This window comes from Schistocerca gregaria, chromosome 5 (genome assembly GCF_023897955.1).
Source record: "Schistocerca gregaria isolate iqSchGreg1 chromosome 5, iqSchGreg1.2, whole genome shotgun sequence".
In the NCBI taxonomy this organism is placed as follows: Eukaryota; Metazoa; Arthropoda; class Insecta; order Orthoptera; family Acrididae; genus Schistocerca; species Schistocerca gregaria.
The window spans coordinates 324,243,768-324,268,775 of record NC_064924.1 but is presented as its reverse complement, the minus strand read 5'-3'; the positions used below and the strand labels follow the sequence as shown (position 1 = coordinate 324,268,775).

Sequence of the window (25,008 nt, the reverse complement as noted above, 5' to 3'; positions counted from 1 at the left end):
AACGAAGTGAACGAGGTCATCAACCTGGCAAATCAGTAGCTCCGACAGTTCAGTGTCTCTCGAGATATGCAAAGACATCTTGTACAAAGAAAACGCCCCCTATGTCCGACTTAACAAAGGTGGAGCTTGGTCTTGAAGTAATCAGTTCTCTCCATATAATTTTTTCTCTCTTCAGTGATGGCTCATATTAAATCTTGGAGAATAACGTTTTCTCGCTCCGCAAGGTCTCTTGCTCTACATTCATTCTCCAGTTTCATCTGTCTTCATTTCCGCACCAGATCCATTTGAGCGTCCTAAATTCCGATGACAAACCTGTAACAAATAATGAAAAGATTGTTTTAATAGTGTACTGCATCACATTTTTGGTGTTGAATATCCCGGGTTAACGAAAGGAAAGTTCTTAACATGTTAGAATAAACGTAACCAATAGTTCTTTAACCTAGGGGCCATCAGAGTTCACTAAGTGTAACAAAACTTTTATTAATTAAAAATTCGTGATTAGTAAGTATCTAAGCATTGTGTCACTAAATGAAGTTGTAATAAATCGCTAACGCACAACATAAGGAAAGCAATTCTTAATTCGTTGAGATGAAGTGTCGCAAATGGAAATACAGTCTCAGAGTTTAAAGTAGCGATTGATCTAAGATAGATGAATTATTGACCCGGGAAATTGCCAGACACCTGTAGTATTATTAGTAGTGATGAGGAATATTGCGGTTGACTAAGACGAAATGCGGAAGTGAATTTAGATCTGTGAAGATACTGTTGTTACCGGTAAACAGTTTCTATCAAATAGGCTGATGAACGTCGAAATTTCAACAGTTTCACCCTAAAATCATTGTTTACAGGGAGAACGAGTCAAAAACGAGAAAATGAGTGAAAAGTTGATCCTAACGCAATGTAACAAAGTGATTAATCTAACAATGTGTCCGGCCGCCCGTTTGGGATCTTGGTCTCGCAAGCGCGTAAATACACAGTACTGTTGATAGTGACTAATGTAGCAAATTAGAACAAGCAACGAAAAAACAAAGCTGATGACTACATTTGTCCAATGGTATTCAATGGAATTAATTTAAATCGTAGAGAACACACTGATCATATTCTGCGTACATTTTTACCGTATTCTGAGCAGCTGCATAGCGAATGCTACTTACAACTGTTTAAACATGATTATCGCAGGCTTAACACTAGACTTCCGAAAAAATATCATCCACACAACCCCAAAAACAACAATGGCAGAAAGACGAAAAAACAATCATAAAATAAGCTTAACTGCTCATACATGAAAGTTGCTGACAATAATAATTCACGGCTGAATTGAGAAATAATTCGATGGGGATTATTTTGGCATCTATAACAGTAAACGCACCAAGGAGATAGTTCTGGTTCTGATGTTGCACTTTATAGTGGAAGTAAGACTTAAGGAAAATCGAAACAACAAGACAGTTGCAAAAGATTTGTAAAACTAGAAAAAGTGTTCTAAAATGTAAGCTATTGTAAGAGGTTTCACATTCTTACAAAAAAGATATTAGTTATAGCGAAATGACGGGTAACACACAGTACGTGCATGAACTCAGAGAATGGAAAATCAAGAGAAAATAATTGGAATTTTAAGAAGCATGAGACAAAGATATACATACATAGAAGACAGAATACAGAGATATACATACATAGAAGAAACAATGTCGAAAATAAAATGAATGTTCAGGAGTGAGTATAAGATTCACAGTGAAAGGATAAGAACGATTAGATTCGGTAATGGCATTGAAATGAAAAAAAGGAACAGTTGCCGTATCTATTAAAGGAATTAGGAGCGCAATGAACACACAGTAAAAATAGATTAAACTAAAGAAATACGAAAGTAATGAGGAGTAGCAGAAACGAAATAAGCGATGAACTTATAATTAGATCTTCAGACAAAGAAGTAGATGAAATGAAGGGGTTCTAATGTCTTCGAATCAAATTTATGCGTGAAAAACGAAGCGTGGAGGACATACTACGCAGTCTAGGTTATGGCGAAGAGGACATTGCTCAGTCAAAGAAGTCTACTAAAATCAAGCATAGACCTTAAATGGTGGAAAAACTTCTAAGAAAGTACTTTGGAGCACAATGTAGAAAGATGCTGAAGATTAGGTTGATTGATAAAAAGAATAAAACCAGAGATTCTCCGCAGAGCTAGCAAGGGAAGGAATAAAAACAGCAGCAAGGTGGGTTAAGTGTTAATGAGAGATGAAGAATTTGGAACAGAAGAATAAATGATGGTCACCAGAGTGATGAAAAATAAAGTTCTGTTTAACTATTTGTCTCCCTCTTCTAGTTTTATCTCACCACTACCAAACCCAGGAAATGTTGTGGCACTCTAAATCTCCTTCATGTAAAATTGCGTAACCAATTCCTCTGACGTCTTTATTAATATCAGTTTGTATGATGCAACATCACCATAAATTTCTCTTAGATTTAAAGCAAACAAAGACTCGATATTTGATAGAGAAGTTAAACATGTTCTTGAGAAACATTTTTCTTAAGTTAGTAGTGGACAGACCACTCATAAAACAAACTAAATACAACTCTATGACAAATTAAAAAAATCTAAGAACCCACTGGACATGGTCAGATGTCTCCACTGTCGTTGCAGTTCTCTGTGAGAGGTAAAATGGCCACCAGAATGCTTTAGTGCTGATCGTGTAAAATTGTTACCTGATCCGGTAGGGTAAATAAGAGGCGTGAGCAGCGTCAGATTTTGAGTGAGTCTCGTATGAGACAGCATTATTAGCACCTGACAGAGTTAAAGGGCCTCATTGGTAGTCTCCATTTGGCGGGCTGGTCGAATCGTGTAATATGCAGATTTGTGGGACACTTGGTAGGGCTGAATGGGAACCTGAGGGCAAACTGGAATGCTCTTCACCAAGGTTACCGACGACCACGTCTGACCACTCAGAATGGATCGCTTTATTGAGCGCCAAGCACATTTTAACTCCTTCGTAGCTGTGCATGCCCTAAGAATTCTAGTAACGGGCTGTCTGCAACGTTCTGTGCCTTACCGCACCAGTGGTCGGAGACTATCAGCACCTAGGCCATGGAATCGTCGTCCCATGTGCAGGCTACAAAAACGGCTGCGGCTGGAGTAGTGTCGTAAACAGGAAGCATGGACTGTTAATGAATGACCTCACATAATGTTCAGAGATGAGTTACAGATCTGCTCTTCCCCACATGACCATCAGTGGTCAGCATGACATCGACCTGGGCTGGCTCCTTTTCTTGCAATGTTTTCAAAAATGGCTCTGATCACTATGGGACTCAACTGCTGTGGTCATTAGTCCCCTAGAACTTAGAACTACTTAAACCTAACTAACCTAAGGACATCACACACATCCATGCCCGAAGCAGGATTCGAACCTGCGACAGTAGCAGTCGCACAGTTCCGGACTGCGCGCCTAGAACCGCGAGACCACCGTGACCGGCAATGTTTTCGAGAGGCCTTACTGTATTCGTGATGGTTCATTCGGGGAAGACTTCAGGTCACGGCTGGTGGTAACTGAGAGAACTACGCAACGCTACGTCACGGACATTCTCCGTCCTCGTGAGATCATGCTACAGTACAGTGGCGCCATTTTCCAACATGAGAGCGCTTGGGCACGGTCTCTATGAACAGTCTGCGTGGTACAGAAGTACTTTCCTGGCCAGCAAGATCCCCAGATCTGTCCCCGATAGGACACATGTGGCACCAGCTACAACATAAACTCCAATCCACTACTGTTATCCAGGATAACTAAAACAGTTTACCGATTAGGAATCGATACAACATTTTTCCTGCACAATTGCCAAGCGAATCAGTGCATACATCTATGCGAGAAGGGACGCAACGTCATCCTGATCAGCGAGCTGATACTTCCAACTTATTTTTAAAATCTGCCTCGATTCTTTAATTAATAAAGTAACAACACATTCCCTCTGTTTCCATGAACTCTAATTTCCTTTCCTCATCACCTTCTGCGTGCCTGACTTCTTCGTAAATCAGTGTAATAAGGATGGAATTATTTCGGTTAAAATTTACAAGGCACGAGTTTATTGTTGATACATAAATCTATTTCCAAAATAAATCTTTTATTCCCAAACGAAACGGACGTTCTTTTCAAACTTCCTTGCACCGAGGCTCGAATCCTGAATCTTTGCCTCCTTTCGCGGTCGATGTCCTGATTAATGTGATGCGACCATCTACAGCTCCCTCCAGCGCCATGGAAGTTATTCTCTGATTTCTTGATATGATCGTTTCCTTTTTTCTTATCAGTACTTTCCATACAATCCCTTCCTCGCCGATTAATCTATCGCTTCCGAAGCTATCGAATCACTCCTAACCCCTGATAGGTTTACATCTGCCACCACCTACCTCGTACCCTCCATCATATAGACATTCTCCTAATCACACTGATGGACTAGCACTCCAGGAAGAAAACATACTGCGGAGACAGGGCTTAACTACAACATAGGAAATAGTTCCCAGTATATGTCTCTGTCTCTGCATCGGAGAGCTGTGCATTTATCTATGAAGATATCGTCCGCAGATGGGTACGAAACGTCACAGATCAGTTTTACTTGATCTCTGAGTCCGGATGATTTAACTGATTTACTTAGGAGTGTAATATTTCCCGGGTGAGAACCAAACACATAAATAAAAATCACTCGTTTCGATGCAACGAAAACCGTATAAATCTGATATGTTGTAAGACGTGTACATTTCTATTGTCTATTGTCAAACCACAATTTATGAGAGATGTTTATATTTTATTAAGTGGATTAAGTACGACTAATTAATAATTGTCATGTTGGAAATAATTGTGGTAGCAGGAAATGTCTGCACCAAAGTATTGTTGGCAGGAGAGACCACACATTAATATAATTTTAAAAAGGGAGGGAGAGACCGTGTATGGATACATTTTCAGAAAAGAGCGGGAAAGACCGCGCATTGTTACATTTTGTAATGGCAGCAGGCACTGTCTGCAGCAGAAAGCATTGTTGGCGGGAGAGACCGCACTTAAGCGTTCGTCAGAAGTCAGTAGTAAGCGAGATGTGAAGCGAGTCGGTAGCATGTCTGAAGCGAGAGGTTGAGAAGAGCGGTGTGCCTGCCAGCTAGCAGCTCTGATTTACAAGAGATTATAAACGGGTGTACAGAGACATCAGCTAACTAGTATCATAAGAGGAACTAGTATTATCGAATTATTTCTTTGAGAAACTCAATACTACTGAAGGTACGTTTGCGCAATGCTAGTTGTAAGGTTATTGTAAAAAGGAAGTGCCAATTGAACGCTTGTAAAATCATTTCATTCAGGATATAATTCATTTTACCCAGCAATATCGAGTTACTGAATATAATGCGTCCCAAAAACCATTAACGTAAAACTTTGCAAAATTTTATTCTTGTCAAGAAAAAGTTTAACTAAGAATTACGTAACTTCAGTCAAATTAATAAAAGAATAACGCCAGCTTTGCTATTAAAGAATAACGTCAGCTTTGGTAATAATACAGCCACTTATTATGACAGCCCACCAGCAGCTAATAGAGTATAGTAAAACAGGGTAGTTCGATGTAGCAGTCAGATGACGACCCAGTAACATTAAAAAATGTAAGGAACAGTTTTGGGTTATTGCAGGTAACGACTGAGGGTCACGACGACGACACATTCTATGTTTCCTCGAAATAATCAGAAAATCACTTTTAATAAGAGGCATTTAATTTTGTATGCGAAGATTAAGAAAGATAATTAATTTCGAAGGGAAGATTTCATTTGTTATTATTAAGCAAGAGATAGAAATCCTAAAGTAAGGTTTCATATGTTATTGTAGAAGGGGAGGTTGCGTAACAAAACAGATATAGAGGGTTCGGGAAGGTTTGAAGACCATATAACCATATAAATCGGACATGTCGAGATTTAACACGTGGCCTATCTAATTGTCGATTTGCCGATAATTTAGAAATTGTCGCCTCATGTGGAGGCAGTGTGTTGGTGTACGGCGGGAACGCCTCGTACCTGTGGACAGCTGCAGCAGAGGGGCGTCGCCGGCCCGTCAGCTAGCGTCACCGCCCTGGCGAGGTCGGGGGCAGCGCCATCACCACCGGCAGAAGCAGCAGCAGCAGCAGGCAGGCAGCTGCGCCGCTGGCCGGCCGAGACCCCGAGCCGTTGTGCTGCACCGCCGCCGGCAGCTGCCCTGCACACACCACACGTCCAGCTTCTACACGGCTGTTGAGCCGGAATGCACAACTGGCAATAAACACTGTAACACCAGGAGCGAAATATTGTGTGTGCGCCATGGATTTTTCGTAAAATAATAACAAGTGTTTCGTGTTAACTCTTTTTTCATCAGTCTTCTGATTGGTTTGATGCAGCATGCCACGAATTCCTGTCCTGTGACAACCTCTTCATCTCAAACTAGGACTTGCATCCTATGTCCTCAATTATTTGCTGGGTGTGTCCCAGTATCTGTCTTCCTCTACACTTTTAGCCCTCTACAGCACCCTCTTGTACCAAGGAAGTCATTCTCTCTTTCCTATCATCCTTTCGTAAGTTTTTTCCGCATCTTCCTTTCCACCCCGATTCTGTGCAGAACCTCCTATTCCCTACCTTATCATTCAGCCTTAGTTTTAAGAATCGTCTGTTGCACCACATCACAAATGCACTACAGACCATTAAAATTATTACACCAAGAAGAAATGCAGATGATAAACGCGTATTCATTGGACAAATATATTACACTAGAACTGACATGTGATTACATTTTCACACAATTTGGGTGCATACATCCTCAGAATTCAGTACCTAGAACAACCACCTCTGGCCGTAATAACGTCGTCGATACGCCTGGCCATTGAGTCAAACAGAGCTTGGATGTTGTGTACAGGTACAGCTGCCCATGCAGCTCCAACACGATACCACAGTCCATCAGTAGTAGTGACTGGCGTATTGTGACGAGCCAGTTGCTCGCCCTCCGTTGACCAGACGTTTTCAATTGGTGAGAGATATTGAGAATGTGCTGGCCAGGGCAGCAGTTGAACAATTACAGTATCCAGCAAGGCCCGGTCAAGACCTGCAACATGCGATCGTGCATTATTCTGCTGAAGTGGATCGTTTTGAAGGGATCGAATGAAGGGTAGAGCCACGGGTCGTAACACATCTCAAATGTAAGGTTCACTGTTCAGAGTGCCGTTAATGCGAACAAGAGGTGACCGAGAACTGTAACAAATGGCACTCCATACCATCACGCCGGGTGACACGCCAGTATGGCGATGACGAATACACGCTTCCAATGTGCGTTGACCGCCAAACACGGGTGCGACCATCACGATGCTGTGAACAGAACCTGGATTCATCCGAATAAATGACGTTTTGTCATTCGTGCACCCATGTTCGTCGTTGAGTACACTGTCGCAGGCGCTCATGTCTGTGATGCAGCGTCAATGGTAACCGCAGCCACGATCTCCGCGCTGATAGTCCATGCTGCTGCAAACGTCGTCGAACTGTTCGTGCAGATGGTTGTTGTCTTGCAAATGTCCCCATCTGTTGACTCAGGGATCGAGACGTAGCTGCACGATCCGTTACAGCCATGCAGATAAGATGCCTGTCATCTCGACTGCTAGGGATACGAGGCCGTTGGGATCCAGCAAGGCGTTCCGTACTAACCTCCTGAACTCACCGATGCCATGTTCTGCTAACAGTCATTATATCTCGACCAACGGGATCAGCAATTTCGCGATACGATAAACCGCTATCACAATAGGCTACAATCCGACCTTTATCAAAGTCGGTAACGTGAAAGTACGCATTTCTCCTCCTTACATGACGCATCACAACAACGATTCACCAGGCAACGCAGATCATCTACTGTTTGTCTATGAGAAATCGGTCTGAAACTTTCCTCATGTCAGCACGATGTAGATGTCACCACCGTCACCAGCCTTGTGCGAATGCTCTGCAAAGCTAATCATTTGTATATCACAGCATCCTCTTCCTGTCGGATAAATTTCGCGTCTGTAGCACGTCATCTTCGTGGTGTAGCAATTTTAATGTCCAGTAGTGTACTTCGATTCCATCTGTTCCAGTTTTCCCACTGTCCACGTTTCGCTACCACACAATGCAGCGCTCCAAATGTACGTTCTCAATAAGTTCTTGCTCAAATTAAGACCTATGTCAGATACTAGTAGACTTCTCTTGACCAGAGATGTCCTTTCTGGCAGTGGTAGTCTGCGTCTGATGTCCTCCTCGCTCCGTCCGTCATTGGTTATTTTGCTGCCTAGGTAGCAGAATTCCTTAACTTCTTCTATTTCGTGACCATCAATTCTGATATTAAGTTTCTTACTGTTCTCATTTCTGCTACTCCTAAATACTTTCTTCTTTCTTCAGTTTACTCGTTACATTATTATGTAAGTTAATTGTCCATCTCTTTAATACAACAGTTGTACAGTAAAGTATAACGGCTACAGAATAGATAAGGCACAAGTCTGGACTGTTGTTAGTCGCTCTATGCCCTTTTGATTAGTTACGTAAGAGCTTTGCTATATTTTTTTAAAATTTCTTTTCAGTGATGCAGTAGCTGCATCACATTCGCCTAACATTGGATTTTTCGGCTCGTTGGATTCTGTTCCATGCGCACTCTCTTCAGATTTGTGTTTTTCATATTCGCAACTATATGTACAAGTCATATGAAATGACGTCTTTCCTTATTACGCATCCTTCATTTTAATGGAAACTTTCACTTATATTTCGGCGGATAGTTTTATTGTCTCACTGTCAGTCCTAGTAGTGTTCCACAATCTCTTCATAAGGGCGTCCGAATCACGGCCCTAGGTAAAAACGTTCCCACTTTACAAGAGTTTATAATTTTTTCAGAAGTATAATTTATAACAACCATGGGCATTTCACGACATTGGTACGATGACGCCACAGGCCAGATAAATAATGCGCCACAGACATTTAAAGGTTCCATCTGTCCGTTGTGAGCTCAGATATTTTTTACATTACAGTCGTAGAAATCAGTGACTGGAATCGGATGGTATTTTGTGACACAAGTAACTTAGACCGACGAGAGAACAGACGTTTCCACGTCAAAACGAATATTTAATCACATTGCGTCTACAGTATTACAGGAAAAATACTTATTCAACCCTAAATTGGTTCTCTCGCCCAAACCAACCGACAACCAATCCGATAAGTTGATATTTTTCATGGGAGCTCCTGTGCTTCAGTGAATAATTCTCCCCGTAACTGGCTGGCCTTCTAGTGCTACGTTTATTGTTCACCCATTAAAACAATAGATTTTTTATTTTAGTCCGTGGATCAATATCACAGTTGATTAGGACCGGAAAGTACGTGTGAACTAAGGGTAATTTTTTTTTTGGGACTGTTGAAGATCGTTCTTAGTTTGAAATATTTTTCAAAATGAGAGACAGAGAAACATTACATTCTGCACAACAATGTGTTGTCCTTTTTCGCAGATTCCTGCCAGTATATGCCCCACCTTATTTCGCCACTAGTACACGGATTTAATATAGTTTGTCATACAACAATCATGTAAAGTACTGTTTTACAAGATTGCGTCAGTAATGGTTGATAATGGACGTTTGATTCGATACTGGTAACCACGTCAAGTACTAATATAATAAATTCTTGCCAAAGAAGATGCACCACTTGTCGATATTTGTGCCCAATTGAAGTACAAGGAGTTTTCACAATAAAGAGTAAGGTGATTAGTAACTCTCTGCATTGGCCGTACTGTTAGAAAGCTTCCATAATCGTAGATTAATCTTAGATCTTCTGCTAGCGATGCAGTGTTGTGGAAACGGCAGGGAAGCTTTAATCAAGACCTAAGGAATTAACTTTCACAGATCACTGTGCACTATAACGTAATTCGCTTTTGAAAGGGACCGTTTTACTACAGTGCTTAATACAACTAAACGTTCGCTTCTTCGAAGCAGCGTAATTGTCTCTCTTTGTTTGAGGCGTAGCAGTTTAAAATTTGGCTCCAAGGTACTTACATTTATTTGTAACGGTGCAAAAGCCTGCCGTCAGGCGACGTCACTCTCGGCCTCTGTGACGCTTCAAACGGCAATGGTGACAATGTTGGGTATAAGGTGGCTTAATAATGTCAGATTATCAACACATTGTACCACAATTCTGCCCAACGCCACCGAGGATGTGTCACACGATAGGAAGGTCGTCACATCCATCATACCCACATTTCACCCCGTCTTTCGATATCCAAACGACGGAGTTCAGAACAGCGGTGCCTACTTTTTTATTGGGCCCGAGGAAAACATTTCGCACAGACCACCGCTCAGAATCGACGCTCCTAACACCTCCAGGACCATTAAACCCTACTCGAAGGACAACACGGGCCAGCAACGCCACAAAGCCTTATGGCTTCCCTTCAGAGTGTAGTGTCACAGCAGTTTTTGCTCTGCGTACGAGGTGGAGCCATTGCGGACCTTTGAAAACGATTTCACTAAATTTCTACTCGATCCGAAACAGCAAAGGGCGGTTATGATTTTCAGCCATCATATTTCGCACCTTCTGTGGCTTGATCACAGAGTGCGACATTGATTACGCGTGAATAAAGCGGAAAATGTACAGTGAGAAACTTTGACGATATTTCTAGGCCCCACTACTGCACCTACTAGTTGGCGTGCAGGATAGGAAAGATGTCAAGCGGTGGCCAGGCGGCAGGCACCCAAATCTCCCATCACAGTTTTTCTCTGTAGCGGTACATTTTTCAACTGCTCAACAACGGCGAAGGGTGTCACCGAAAGTGTTGCTGAACTAGAAGGTCTTTGAGGGATCCTTTGCTGTTTTGTTCACATGTGTGTAAATGTAACATCCCCCTGTAATTACGCCACAGTAAGCCACGATAAAGGCATGCTGAAAAATTACAAAAACCCTTGGCTGTTTTGTATCAGTTTCAAGTTTAGTCCAGTAATTTCAGCGATGCCTGGTGGTTCCATCTTGTGTATCAGAACACGAACTGCAGTCGCACTAGATTCCAAATGGGTGCGGCATGCTTAGTGCCCTGAGTGAAAGTGCAAATCGTCCAAGGGGTGTGAGCTGCGTCGCAATTTGGCAAAAACGACGACCTGTTGCTCATCATTCTTCGAACTGTCGTTCTCAATCGTGAAATGTTTAAGAAGCAGTTTCCCAAGGAACGATATGTTATATTGACACCCTATGTGCCATTCCGCAAAGCCTTTTTATGTCGATTCTGAGTGGGAGTGACTGAAATGTTTTTCTCAGCTACCTAAAAGGAAACCATGCGATTTCGACGACGGGTGTCACGGTTCTGACTTCCATCAAAGAGGAGTCAAAGAAGGGCTTAAATGTGGCTAAAAGGGTCTGACAAGTTCTCTATTGTGTGACAAGTCCATGGTGGCTTTAGACAGGATTGTGGTGAGATCTGGTGCCAATATGACGCCATGAGATGACCTTTCAGATCACATGAACTGAGCTCTGGTCTCTTTTTGGCATGTAGCGACACATTACTATTTGAAACATCGACGAGGCTGAGGGTGACGTCGAAGAGAACCTCATTTTTTCACTATTACCGAGGAAGGTGGCAGGCAAGTTTGAGCCTTATTCCAAAGTCCTTCGTCTTAACGGTTGGCAATTAGGGCGATTCAAAAAAGCGATCATTTAAGCTTGTCGCCAAATGCAGAAAACGCACTGAGCGTTCTGATTGAACCCCCTATCGAGTTTCGTGGCTTTCAATTGCGTGTTGCTTCCTAGACACAACAATGAAAAAAACTGTTTATTAAACGTTATAGTGAAATGAACATTAAAAACACTTTATTACCTTGACTACTAATTTCAGAATCAATGATTCTTTGAATCATCATTAATGTCAAATGTGTCGTGATTTGATTTCACCAAGTACATCTTAACAAGAGAAATAAAATTCTTCTATGAAATTTTGTTAAAAGTATCTGCTGTAGACATCATTTTTTACGAAGTTTCAGAGTAGTTATTTCGTGGCCGTCTTCTGTCGTACAGGATACATTTAATGGCCTGAATATTTTGCCCAATATATGGGGCAGCAAGTTGCAAACATTTTCCAGTTCTCCTGAAATTCTGTACGACAATCCACGCATGGTGCTCTTTAGTATCACAGATTTAACCATAGTAAACTCGTTGTCACTGAAGGATAATGTAACTTGAGTCTACGACGGTTCCACCATCAAAAAACTTATAAATTCTTTATGGCTACTTACACACGCGATAAATTACATGGTCAGCCTTATGGATTAAGGAATGTTTCGGATGGCCCTGCAGTTTTTGTGAGGGTAATATTGACCTTTTTCTTTACAAAGGATGATGCTGTTTCACAGGACTGTAGTTGGTTTGCTGTGGCTATTGTTCATTTCGGTTGTATTGAAAGCATCAGTGGTCCAGAGAGTTTTAATCGACGTGATGTTATTGCCTATACGACTTTTAAGACAAGTACAATAGGGATATTGGTACATCTTACTTAAGATCTTGAGTTCTATATGTCTGTTATTCCAGAGCCACCAGATAACACCATCATTCTTATGTGGTTCGATGCCATGAAAGTTGGTGGAACCACGTAGCACAATGTAGCATTCCAATGTGTGTCCATGGACTTCGGAATCCTTGTATTTGGAATTTTTGTCACCATGTTACACTGAAATGAAATTCCGTAAATATTTACCTTTAGGATTGTGCAAAAATGAGCGAAAGTATTTTATCTCCCACTTGTACCTCGTATATGGAGTGTACTATCAAGGGAATGGTCCAACCTGACACGTCGAAACGTGCCCTGGAATTTTTTATACAAGAAGAATACAAGGAACGAAATGACTTGTCAAAACTAAGCTAATAAGACACGCTACAATTATTTTTAAAAAATGTCGAAAGTTGCCAAATTCGTAGCTCAAGAGGTGGATAATTGTACAGCGCTACCAGAGTTGTAGTAGACTGTGCAGGTACAACATGACAGGCACATATATTTGGTCGGCGGTGAAACGTTAAAAAGATAAAAGTAATTGGCGCGATTGTAATTCATACCGAGAATTTCAGTTTTCGTTCAGAGTTTCTCTTAAATAACTGTCTGCAGCTACTGTTCACTTAAATCTGCAACTTATTAATTATCAGTTACTCTTGCATTCGTGTAATCGTTAGCAATGGAGATAAAACTGAATTATTATTCATTGTGTTTAAAGCTTAATGTTAAGCAGTGTACAAACCCGGTTTTGCTTCGTCAAATCCGATCGTGGTCTGCAGAAATAGAGGGAAGACTTACACAAAATAGCATATGTGCACCAAAATGAAATGCGCAAATCTGTGAAGGAAAAACTATCTGAAAGATTTACTGTACATGGTGGCTAGAAAATCACATTACCTCCCGTTAATAATCAACAAAAACCTCTAAGCTCGAATAAGTAACATGGACAACAGTTCATTGGTGGAGTGTTCTTGAAATATGAGAAGCAATGCAACATCACCGATGGAGACCGACAAGACTGGGCCTCCAAATCGCAGTGAAGATGGACGCTGCTAATTTTAAGTCTTCTTCTACCTGGTAAGCAGATTCAGGAAATCATACAGTATACGAAGTCAGAAAAAGAAGGAAAACTGTAAAGTAAATGTCATTAATTCGTAGCTGATGTGAAGACACAGCTCTCTGTTAAGCTCACATCTGCAATGTCAAATGCCGATCAGTCAGTTCTCGTGAAAGAAATGCGAGCAAATAGCACTTATCATTTCGAGGGGAGAAAAAGACTGAGTCTGATGTACAATCGACTATTAAGGGGATCACACCTTGGCTCAGGTCGAAAAAAATCGATTTTCAGTTATCATCATATTTCGATAGATTAACGCTTTATGTAAGTGCTCTGACTTGATTTATTTTTCTCTGTTAGTGGCCTTTGTCAGAATCATATAGGTACGTAAGAGTTTACTTGTCAATACGAACTGCCTCTTATTCAAAACGTTAACATTACGTGACATTTTTTGTAAGGCTTAGGTCTTTCAGATTCGCTTGTGACACTCCAGACATTACAAGTACGCGATGCTACGCTCCCTTGCCACGGCAGACACAGCTTTAGACAGGAAGGGATGTACAGACCGCTGTCATATATTGCTTTTCGAGAGACAGAAAGGAGTAACGTAAAAATTAAAAAAAAAAAAAAACAACTTGCGCTGAGCCTTAGCAGCTAAACATTTGTCAGTGTATTTCTTTCGTGTTGTTCTTCGTGGATAAAAAATTTCAAGGTGGGTTTCGAAATGTCAGATTGGTGCTAAGTAGACTATGATTCTCCGTGAAACGTACAGTCGCTTGATAAATATAGAATTACTGTAGCAGTATAGAGCGAACTTTTTCTTTGGGGCTAATATCAAACCATTAGTTTTTCTAGAAATCAATTTTTCATATGTAAGCGTTTATGGAAATGATTTAGACGGGAAGGCAATACATGAAGACTTCAATGAATTCGGTTGCAGAATATTACCGAACGATCTCCCACAAGACCCAAAGCAATTCCGATCGTACGTAAGGGCTGTTAGTAGCATCAAAGTTTGCGTCCAGATTATCATATGCCAGACAGAAAATGAATCTGAGAATAGGAAAACAAATCCAGAGTTTTCGAACTCAGTAAATGCCTCTTTATAAATTAAAATTCAGGATTTGTGACAAATTTCATTCTCGCACCTCTGTAAATATGAATGATATAGACGTTTGTGCTAGTGATGTCGAGAAACAGCTGCAGTCGCTAAAACTAAACAAGTTCCACGGCCTGATCTAGGCCCGATTTGCTTCTGTACCAGGTTCGCCACTGACTTAGCATCTGAGTAAGTTCCCCTTTTAATATTACACACCATAGATCCCTCGAACAGAAACCCTTGCCCACTGTTTGGTAGGACGTACAGGCCACATACGTCTACAAGAATCGTAGCAGATGAGAACCGCAAAACTTCCGTCCACTGCCCTTGACACGCATTTATTGTAGTAATGACGTATCGCAAACGTTACCGCATCCGTGATTCCAACCAGAATGGATTCCGAGAATACTCATTATGTGAAACCCAATTCGCACTGTGCTCACATGGGATTCCGAAAGGCATGGATCGCTGCCGTTTGACAGATGTAGTACTTCATCACTTCCGAAAAGCATTTGAATCTATACCACAAGTGCGATTATTGTCGAAAGTACAATCAAATGGGGCATCAAGCTAATTTGTGGCTGAAATGTGGATTTCTTTGAGGGAGGATGCACCATATCAGCAATGCACAGTCATCGACAGATATAGAAGTAACTTCAAGTGTGCCCCAAGAAAGTTTCTTTGGGCCATTGCTGTTCATGTTATACAGTACTGACCTTGCAGACAACATTAAGTGATAACAGTTAAAGTGTCAGTGACAGTCACAAGAATATAGTGACATTCTTGTGAACATGGATTGTTTAAAAGTTAAGAATGTAATCTTGTTAAAATTGTAAGAAAAAAAATGGTTCAAATGGCTCTGAGCACTATGGGACTCAACTGCTGTGGTCATTAGTCCCCTAGAACTTAGAACTACTTAAACCTAACTAACCTAAGGACATCACACACATCCATGCCCGAGGCAGGATTCGAACCTGCGACCGTAGCAGTCGCACGGTTCCGGACTGCGCGCCTAGAACCGCGAGACCACCGCGGCCGGCAAAATTGTAAGAAACAGAATAATAATTTTTTTATGTAGTTCCTGATCGATTTACTCCAGAGATAAATCTAGGCTTGCTACGAACCCTCCGCCAAAGTGTGAAATGCAGAGTAATCATGTAGAGAAAGATATAGGCTAATGATTCGTAGCGCAAAATTTGTACAAGAAAGACAGAGCCAGGACAGCTACAATGGGACTTTTTTGACTTTGAAAAACTGTCAGTTTTACACGTTTTACACTTCATGTTTTCCTCTGTCAGTGTCAGGAGGAGAGTGGAAATTATGGCACAGATTTTGCATCGTGTTTGCGTCCGTTCTCTCTCCACTTCTTAGATAATGGTCACCCACACCGAGGGCTTTTTGTTACAATTCGTTGATGTTAATACTACATGTAGCAGATATAAGACATGAACTGGGCAATGGACTTTCACTGTGTGGGAAGTCCGATTATCAGCTGATTACGCTGTGTACAGGGAGTTCTGTTTTTCAATTGATTTCTTAAATCTATATTGTACACATAAAACAGCGCGTGTCAAGTCGGAAGGCTTCTCTATATCCACAGCAACACTCTGCGTACCACTTCGTCGTGTTTGTTGCAGGGTACTTTATATCGCTATCACCTTCCCCCTTTCATCATCAACCGCGAAGATTACGGAAGAAGAAAGATTGTGGGTAAACCTCCGTGTGCCTCTAATTTTAATCTCATAGTCTTTTCTCCTGATATACGTAAGAGGAAGCCAAGCATCGGTTGACGCTTCTAGGAACGACAGCTATCGGAATTTTCACAGTGGATCACATCTTGTTTGACAACGAATGTATTGTAGCACCTCCGCCAAGTGTCGGATGAGCATCTCCATGGTGCTTTCGCATTTAGTAAATAAACATTTGACGTAAGGTACTGCTCTTATTTGGATCTTCTCTATTTCCCCTCTCTATCTGCTACGGATCTCAGATTGTAGTAGTGAAACAAGCTACTTCGTTCGTGGATGGACTGCATTTCCTAGGGATTCATACAGTGAACCTGCCTGGCATCTGCTTTAATTGTTATTAGTTTTACGTGGTAATTGCATCTTAAGTCACTTATTACGGATACTGAGATTCTTCTGCATTAGCGTGATATTCAAAGGACATCGACCAAAGAAAAACATGAATTAAACAAAACCATTCTAAGACACATCGTGTCGATGGTAGACGGCAAAAGCTGCGCCCGACCTTCTGCCCGCACCACCGGCGCTCCGATGGCTATCGCTACCAGGCTTTGCTCACTACCCTGTACGGAATAGTTTGAAGTGGTAGCTTTTAAAAATTAATACAGTAGCCCACCACAACCGCAGGTCAAAATAAATCTCGCGGGAAGTGCCACAGGGACAAGGAGCATAATGTCTCATGGACCTTCTGACGTTGTACACTAGCTCGTTTATATATTGGCTAAGAAAAATGTTAAGCACACAGGAGACAAGGTCGGATGACAATGGAGCTTCGTTCATGCACACGCCACGTAAACGACTGGAGTTGCAATTCTCTGCGACAGGCAGAATGGCTCGGAGAGTGCATTAGTGTTGTTCTTGTTTAGTGCTGTTACCAGGTCTGCAAGGGCATATAATGGTTGAGAACGACGTCAGTTATGCCTCGAACTCAGGTGAGACAGCATTATCTCTGAGAGAGTTTCAAAAGATGTCAGATGAGCCGACCAATATCAAGATTTATGGGATGTTTGGATGTGACATTGGTCCCATATTGGATTTCGTAGGAGCGTACTGTGCACCAAGCGCATTGTAGACCCTTCATATCGGACTCCCTGCAACATTCTGTTCACACCGCACCAGTCCTCTAAGACTGGCAGCAGATGGACAAGGTAGCTGCCTTACCACACGTAGGTTGTCGTTCGTACCAGAATACAAACGGCTGCGACTGAAGTACTGCAGTGACCAGGAGGCATGGTCTGCCGATGAATGGCGTCGCGTTGTGTTGTGTAATAAAACACGGTCCGCACTGCCCCAGATAATCATCGTCGGTCGGTAAGGCGGTCCCAGGCTTCCACTGACGAGGCGCAGCGGTGTTACTCCCGGGTTCATAGTGTGCGGATCACGGCTCGTGACGTTTCTCTTAACTCGGACACCACTTATTTACTATTTTCAACGTTGTATCCACACGCTGCAGTTAAGATGAGTAACTCGTTCTCTTAATAAATGGTACAAATCGCTTTATCAGTGTGTGAGATGGCGGTACGGCGATTATCACGCAGGCAGCAACACTTGCAATGCATTATTCTGTTATGAGTATGCTACTTGGATGGAGAACCGTAACGAGCCGTGCTCACTTCACGATATGAAAGGAAACGGGACTAACGACATATATGCGTGAAATTAAGACTTTTCTGTATTATATGTATATTAATTAAATTTCTGGGGTACATCGAAGGGGAAATAAATAAATTCCATTTCCGACATAATGATTTCCAATCGCTGCCTAATTGTCATTGAAGCTTTGTTATCGTAATTTACATCAAGAAACAAATTCCGGTTAATATTTTCCCTCCAACGTAAGGACCGTTTCGGTGTCATACGAAGCGAGGTAATGATTTCTGTTGTATTCTTCGAAATTGAAGATGCCTCAATGAACTATGTGCATGACGCTGATGTATTGCAACCGTCAGTAAAATCCTAAGTTCTGTCCCAGACATAACATGTGTGGAACCAGCTTGGACGTCCGTATCTATTATTCAACCTGAAACAGTCCGAACATCTGCAGTGGCACTATGTTATTTTGCGGCCGAGGATGCCTGAGCTGTTCGGTATAAGGTATCTCGTGCCAAACAGGTGGATGTAGCCCTCAAGGGAGACTTGCAGAATTATAACGAGTTCCTTGAAATCCACTCCAGTCGAATTGCTTTACCGCCTCGTAGGAATAGCACCACCACCTGTTCGAAGAGAGATAGCTGCGAATAAGGAAAGAAATGAAGTACAACAGGAAATTACTTGTCCTCTGTAAGGTCATGAACAGCATCAACAACGACTGAAATCAAGGAAGACTTTCCCTCGGACTTCAAAGGAACTTACAATCACTGCTAAAAGAGCTATGTTACAACTATTGAGAACTACGACCTACCTTCCCCCTGGTTGGAAAAGAGTTGTTGAAGCCTTATCTCCAGCCCATGGCGGGGAATGGACAGTTTGGATGTTCCTAATAGACTCAGATCCGGAGTTGAAAGATTAACAGTTAACTTGGCAAGATGGGGTACAATGATTTAAATGATATTTGGCGTGACTGTGGAGAAGCACAGACAGTTTGGCACATGCTTCGGTGTCGATTGTGCCCAGTCTCCTGTACAGAATATGATATTCAACAAGTAGCGGCAAATGCACTGGAATTGGCCAAGTTTTGGTTGAAATTAATTTAATCATAATTGTATAAAATGTATGTACATGTACCTGTGTCCTCCTGGCACGAGAATAATATTGATAATAACCCGTTATTCAGATTATCGAGGATCATTTACGACAGTTGTGAGCCAGCTTGCCTTAGGATTCGGTGTACTCATCCACACCAGAATAGATGAGAAGTTCTTAGTAAATTTGACTCGATTTTGTAATCACTGAAGTAACATCATGTACCTTCCCTACAGTTTTACTTCACACTTTTTCAGGCAGTGTACACATTATTACATTATTGGAAGTAATTCGTTGGTATAGAGAGAGATAGAGGAAGAGAGAGAGAGAGAGAGAGAGAGAGAGAGAGAGAGAGAGAGGAGACCTCGACGCTATAGCGTTTGTCCTCTCTTCCTGTAGAGAAGCGACAGCCCCTGGCAATGCAACGACCAAAAATTAATGCAGTTGTATTGCCAGTGAAATATTGCTATCTCTGGGGTAGAACAGTAATTGGTATGCAGTACTATTCAGAAGTGGGATTCGGAAGTACTAAGGAATCACGGGATACGCTTAATATTCTCTAAGGCTATGCATACAGCAACAAGCAATAGCTCAGTAGGCAGTACAGTTGAGGAGGAATGGACATCTGTAAAAAGGGCACTCACAGAAAAGGGAGATGAAAACATAGGTACAAAGGAGGTAACAGTGAAGAAATCATTGGTAACAGTACTTCAGATGAGTAATGAAAGAAGAAAATACAAAAATGGTCAGGGAAATTCAGGAATGCAAAAGTACGAGTAGCTGAGAATGAATTAATAAGAAGTACAGGAAAGGTAAGACGAAACGCCGGCTCGAAAGTATGAAGAAATCGAAACAAAAATGACTGTCTGAAAAAACCCAAAACAACATTCGATGAAATTAAAAGCAAGGGTGGTAACATTAAGAGTATTAAGAGTGCAACGGGAATTCCACAGCTAAATGAATAGTAGAGACCGGATAGATGGAAGGAGTACATTTAAAGCTTTTATGAGGAACAAGAGTTACCTGATGTTTTAGCAGAAGAAACAGGAGGCAATTTAGGTGAAGTAGAGGATAAAGTATTAGAATCAGAATTTAAGAGAGCTTTGGAGGACATAAGAACAAATAAGACAGAAAGGATAGATAACATTCCATCAGAACTTCAGAAATTATTGGAGGAAGCGACAAAAAGACAACAATTCACGTTAGTGTGTAGGGTGTATGAGTCTGGCGACATACCCTCTGACTTTCGGGAAAATGTCATCCAAACAATTTCGAAGACTGCAAGAGCTGACAAATGCAAGAAATATCTCACAATCAGATTAACAGCTCATGGATACAAGTTCCTTACAAGAATGATATATAGAAGAACGGAAAAGAAATTTGAGGATGTGTTAGGTGACGATAAATTCGGCTTTAGGAAAGGTAATGGCACCAGAGAGGCAGTTCATACCTTGCGATTGATAATGGAAGCAACACTAAAGAAAAATCAAGAAACAATCATAGGATCTGTCGGTCTTGAAAAACCGTTCTACAATGTTAAATGGTGTAAGATGCTCGAAATCCTGAGAAAAATTGGGACAAGCTATAGGGAGAGCCGTATAATATACAATATGTACAAAAGCCAAGAAGTAATAATAAGAGTGGACGACAAAGAACGATCTGCTCAGATTAAAAAGGGTGTAGCCCAGAAATGTAGTTTTCATCCCTATTGTTCAACCTATACATATAAGAAGCAGTGACGGAAATAAAAGAAAGTGTCAGGAGTGGAAACGAAATTTAAGGTGGGTAGATGTCAATGATACGATTCGGTGATGAGTGTAAGTGAAGAACAATGACATGCTCTCCTGAATGAAGTGAACAATCTGCTGACAACAGAATGAAGATTGAGAGTAAATTGAAGAAAGAGGAAAGTAAGAGAAGTAGCAGAAGTGAGAATAGCGAGAGGCTTAACATCAGGACTAATGGTCACAAGGTAGATGAAACTAGGAAATTCTACTACCTAGGCAGCAAAATAACCAGTCACGGACGGAGCAAGGTGAACACCAAAAGCAGATTATTATTACCAAAATAGGCATTCCTGACCAAGAGAAGTCTACTAGTATCAAACATAGGCGTTAATTTGAGGAAGAAGTTTCTGAGAATGTACGTTGGGAAGACAACAGTGTATAGTAGTGAAACATGGATTGAGGGATAACTGGAACAGAAGAGAGACGAACCATTTGACGAATGTCGAAAATTAGGTTGACTGATAAGGTAAGGAATGAAAATGCTCCGCACAGAAGCGGAGAGGAAATGAATAGGGGGAAGGCACATCTGTTAAGACATCGGGAAATGACTTCCATGGTATCAGAGACAGCTGTAGAGAGCAAAAATTGTAGAGGATGATAGAGACTGGAATACATCCAGCAAATAGTCGAGGACGTAGGCTGGCACAGGAGAGGAATTCCCTGAGCCACATCAAACCAATCAGAGTGTTGGTGGCTTAAAAAAAAAAAAAAAAAAAAAAAAAAATGAAATAATCGCAGCAGTCATAAGAAGAACATGTTCTTGAATACTTGGCCTTCTGACGTGATACACACTGGATTGAATTCTAGCAAACAGAAGCAAAGAGAACGCACACAGATGTTTTCAGACGTAAAACCAACTTCAGGCATAACCTTGAGGAGTGTTCTAGGAACATTACTTTTCGTAATATATATAAATAATCAAGTAGGTAACGTCTGAAGTTCCATAACACTTTTCGCAGATGATGATACTGTATACAGAATATAAAACTTTATCGTAATGCAAGAAGACGTGCAATGAACCTACGCTTTGTGCACAGAGTCGCGATTGACACTGAATATTAACAACTACAACGGACTGGGAAGACATAAACAGAAAGATCGTTTTAGTATGGTTAAAAAAAGCAGAACAGTCAATTAAAGCATTTACTTTCATAAAATTAGTTCAATTAGTAAACGCATAGCGTAACATAGATTGCCAACTATAGTGGCAAATGCTAGAAAAGAGGCGTTCTGCATCACGTTATGGTCTAGTGTTAAAGGTCCGAGAGCATCCACTCCTAGAAGAGTCACGCAGTATATAGGCTCCTCGTACGTACATCTTGTGAAAAGACGATGAAATTAGAGAGAATAGAGCCCAATCTGAGGCTTACCAGCAACCTTTTTCCTGCGTAACACACGCTACTGAAACAGGGAAAGGATGAAGTGACATTGATACACAAAGTAACCTCCGCCTAACACCGTAAGACAGTTGCGGAATATAGACGTAGACGGAGGAGCAGCCATATTGTTAGTAGCAATTTGATTTGCCATAACGCTCTCGCTGTCGTACACGTCCGCAAATCAAATGATCGCAATGTAAAGATTAGAATAAACAATTTATAGCAATCTCACCGTTGAGCACGTGCACGGCGACGGTGGTGGAGGCGGCGCCGCCGGCGGCACACGTGTAGTTGCCAGAGTGCCTCTTCTGCGCGCGCTCGATGGTCAGCGTCGACACCATGGAGTCCTGCTCGTCGCTCACGTTTGTACTGCAACAGACACCGAAGTGTGATCACGGCTTCGGGCTTAGTGGACTGTGAAACGTGGTACCACCAGTGGAAATGGTGGAGGGGAGAGGTGAAGTGAGAGGGAGGTAAGGGACTTAACGCCCCCACCGTGCCTGAGCGGCCGTCCCGGCAGTCGTTACAAGGAATGCTCACTCCAAGTTGGTCCGCTTGTAGAAGCTCAGGCATTGACGCCACAGTTGTGAACGGACGCCTGAGTCCGCCGTTAAGGTGACAGTCTAGCAGTGCGACCAACTCGAGGGAGATTACTCGGAGTTCTCTCACTTGCAGGTGACACGCCAACTGTAACAGCGTACTAGATTCGTAAATCTCAAGCTGTGCGTGCTGAAAGCCGTCTTGCATCTACTGTCACTTAAGGACGAGAACTAAAGACCTCTCTCGAAACACTGCTTTCGTTCCTAGTGGACCGCTCTAAGAAGTGTTTTCTTCAGGTCGAAGGAGTACATCGCTTGTATGTCATTTTTCTGAAGCGATCACTTCGTTTGTGTGTGAATGGGATGTTGCGAGGGATGAACAGAAATATCACCAGTGTTGTCTGCTTAAACTTATGATTAAATTTGGTAATTTTTTTCTCCTGAGTCCGGTTTTGTACCGACGACCACAAAACTTAAATAATTTGGGTCCTGTATTCAGCCTGCAGGATTTCGAATATTTTGATAAGCACTCCGCAACATGGCGTGCCATGAACATTGAAATTACTTTTCAGTACGAGTGTAAATACTCTATGGGACAGGTGCTACATATCGATTAATATTTTGGCCGATAAAGCACACAGGAGACTACGTCATGCGACGTGTCTGCCGGAAATCTGTTATAGTTTCCTGACAAAACAACATACAGCAAATTCAATGAGTTGCAAAATTATTTCCGACACTACGATAGCAAGGACTTCTGCGTGAATAACCGAGGAGGATACGGCATCTTACGAAGTTACGACTAATTGTAAAAAATCATAACTAGAAGCCACGATGGTTCAAGTATTTTGCACACATTCTGGAGGGACGTGATTAAAATGACCATCCCAAACATCACATTTACAGTTTTGCGTATTTGTCGTAAGTAACGTAAGGAAAATGCCAAGCTGTTTCCTTTGAAAGTGACACGTCAGATTTCTCCATTCTTGTTCATTCGAAACCTACGTACCTCTCCAGTAGCCTGGTTGTCGGCAGTGAATTGATCTCCAACAGTCCTTTATCTCACATGCTGTCAGAAAGAGGTTCATTACCTCATGCGTGTATATTTCTTACATGATTGAATGAAATTTCACTTCGATGATTGGATGAAATTTCTGCCACGAGAGTTTTTTAATGAAAGTAACACTGGTGCACTGACGCTTAAATTCCCTCAAATGTTCACTTGATGAGTAATCTTGAGCACTCGCATTAATTGACTGTGGTGTCGGTAGAATGAATATCAGCGTCCAGTGAAAAGTGTTTATTTCGTCTAGGAATTTACTCCGAGCAGCTGGTCACTCTTGATATAAAGCTCCTCTGATTGGATACCAAGGAACCCAGTGGCACTACATACTTTGTACGTCGTCCATAATTAAGAGCCCTCAGAGAGAGACGTGGAACAGTGAGGTGTTTCCCCCATTATAAACTTCGAATATAGAAAGCATAAATAGCTTCAAGAATAACATAAGGAAGAGATGGTGATGAATATGTAATGCCCTATTCTTAACAAGACATAGTTTTAGTTCTGTTACATAAGGTTTAGCAATGAGTTAGTTTCAGCCAAAATGTGACACGTTCAGGAAAATACTAAGACAACATTCAAAATTCTTGTCTGAAAACACTTGTTGCCTGATCCATTGTTCAGCCACACACAGCGCCGAAACAGAACTTTATTTTTTTATTATTTTTATGTACACAATAGACCACGATTTTTTAAATTTTTATTACTCGTTACCGCCTGATAAGACCTTTTCTCTTTACAAACCATAATACAAAGGAACTAAAATATGAACCATTCTCTAACATCTATTTTAATACTGTATGTATTAAACAAAATCATAACCGGGGTTACCTAAGACGCGGGGGTTTTACTACCACCTGCGTGAGCTGGTGTACGTCATTACAGCTAAGAAGGCATGAACTACTCCGGTATTATATATGTGACTGATATAGCTCACTTGGAATTGATGCTATGTTTCAAACTGCCTAATTTGATCATGTGTTAGTAGGTATCCTCTAACATGGACAGGTAATGGCTACACATATATCAATTCGATCCATTCTAAGTTTTATGCAGCTACTGCAAATCCTGTTGTCGTAGTGGCATAATAAATTATCCGTTTCCCGTGCTGCTGTGTGTGGATCCCCGTAAAAATTACTCTTGTTTTCTGATGTTACTGAAATATA

At 41.5% G+C, this 25,008-nt stretch overlaps 1 protein-coding gene across 1 annotated transcript in view; it reads right to left on the bottom strand.

Annotated features, from left to right (window-relative positions):
* Positions 1–227: 227 nt before the first annotated feature.
* Positions 228–25,008, bottom strand: part of LOC126272291 (V-set and transmembrane domain-containing protein 2B-like) — a 656,861-nt gene continuing 632,080 nt past the window's right edge. The window contains exons 7-9 of the mRNA XM_049975055.1: positions 22,476–22,612; positions 6,026–6,203; positions 228–312 (exon numbers count right to left, since the gene is read on the bottom strand). Of these exons, the coding sequence (XP_049831012.1) occupies positions 6,073–6,203; positions 22,476–22,612 (268 nt within the window). The 3' untranslated portion in view covers positions 228–312; positions 6,026–6,072. The remainder of the gene's footprint in view (positions 313–6,025; positions 6,204–22,475; positions 22,613–25,008) is intronic.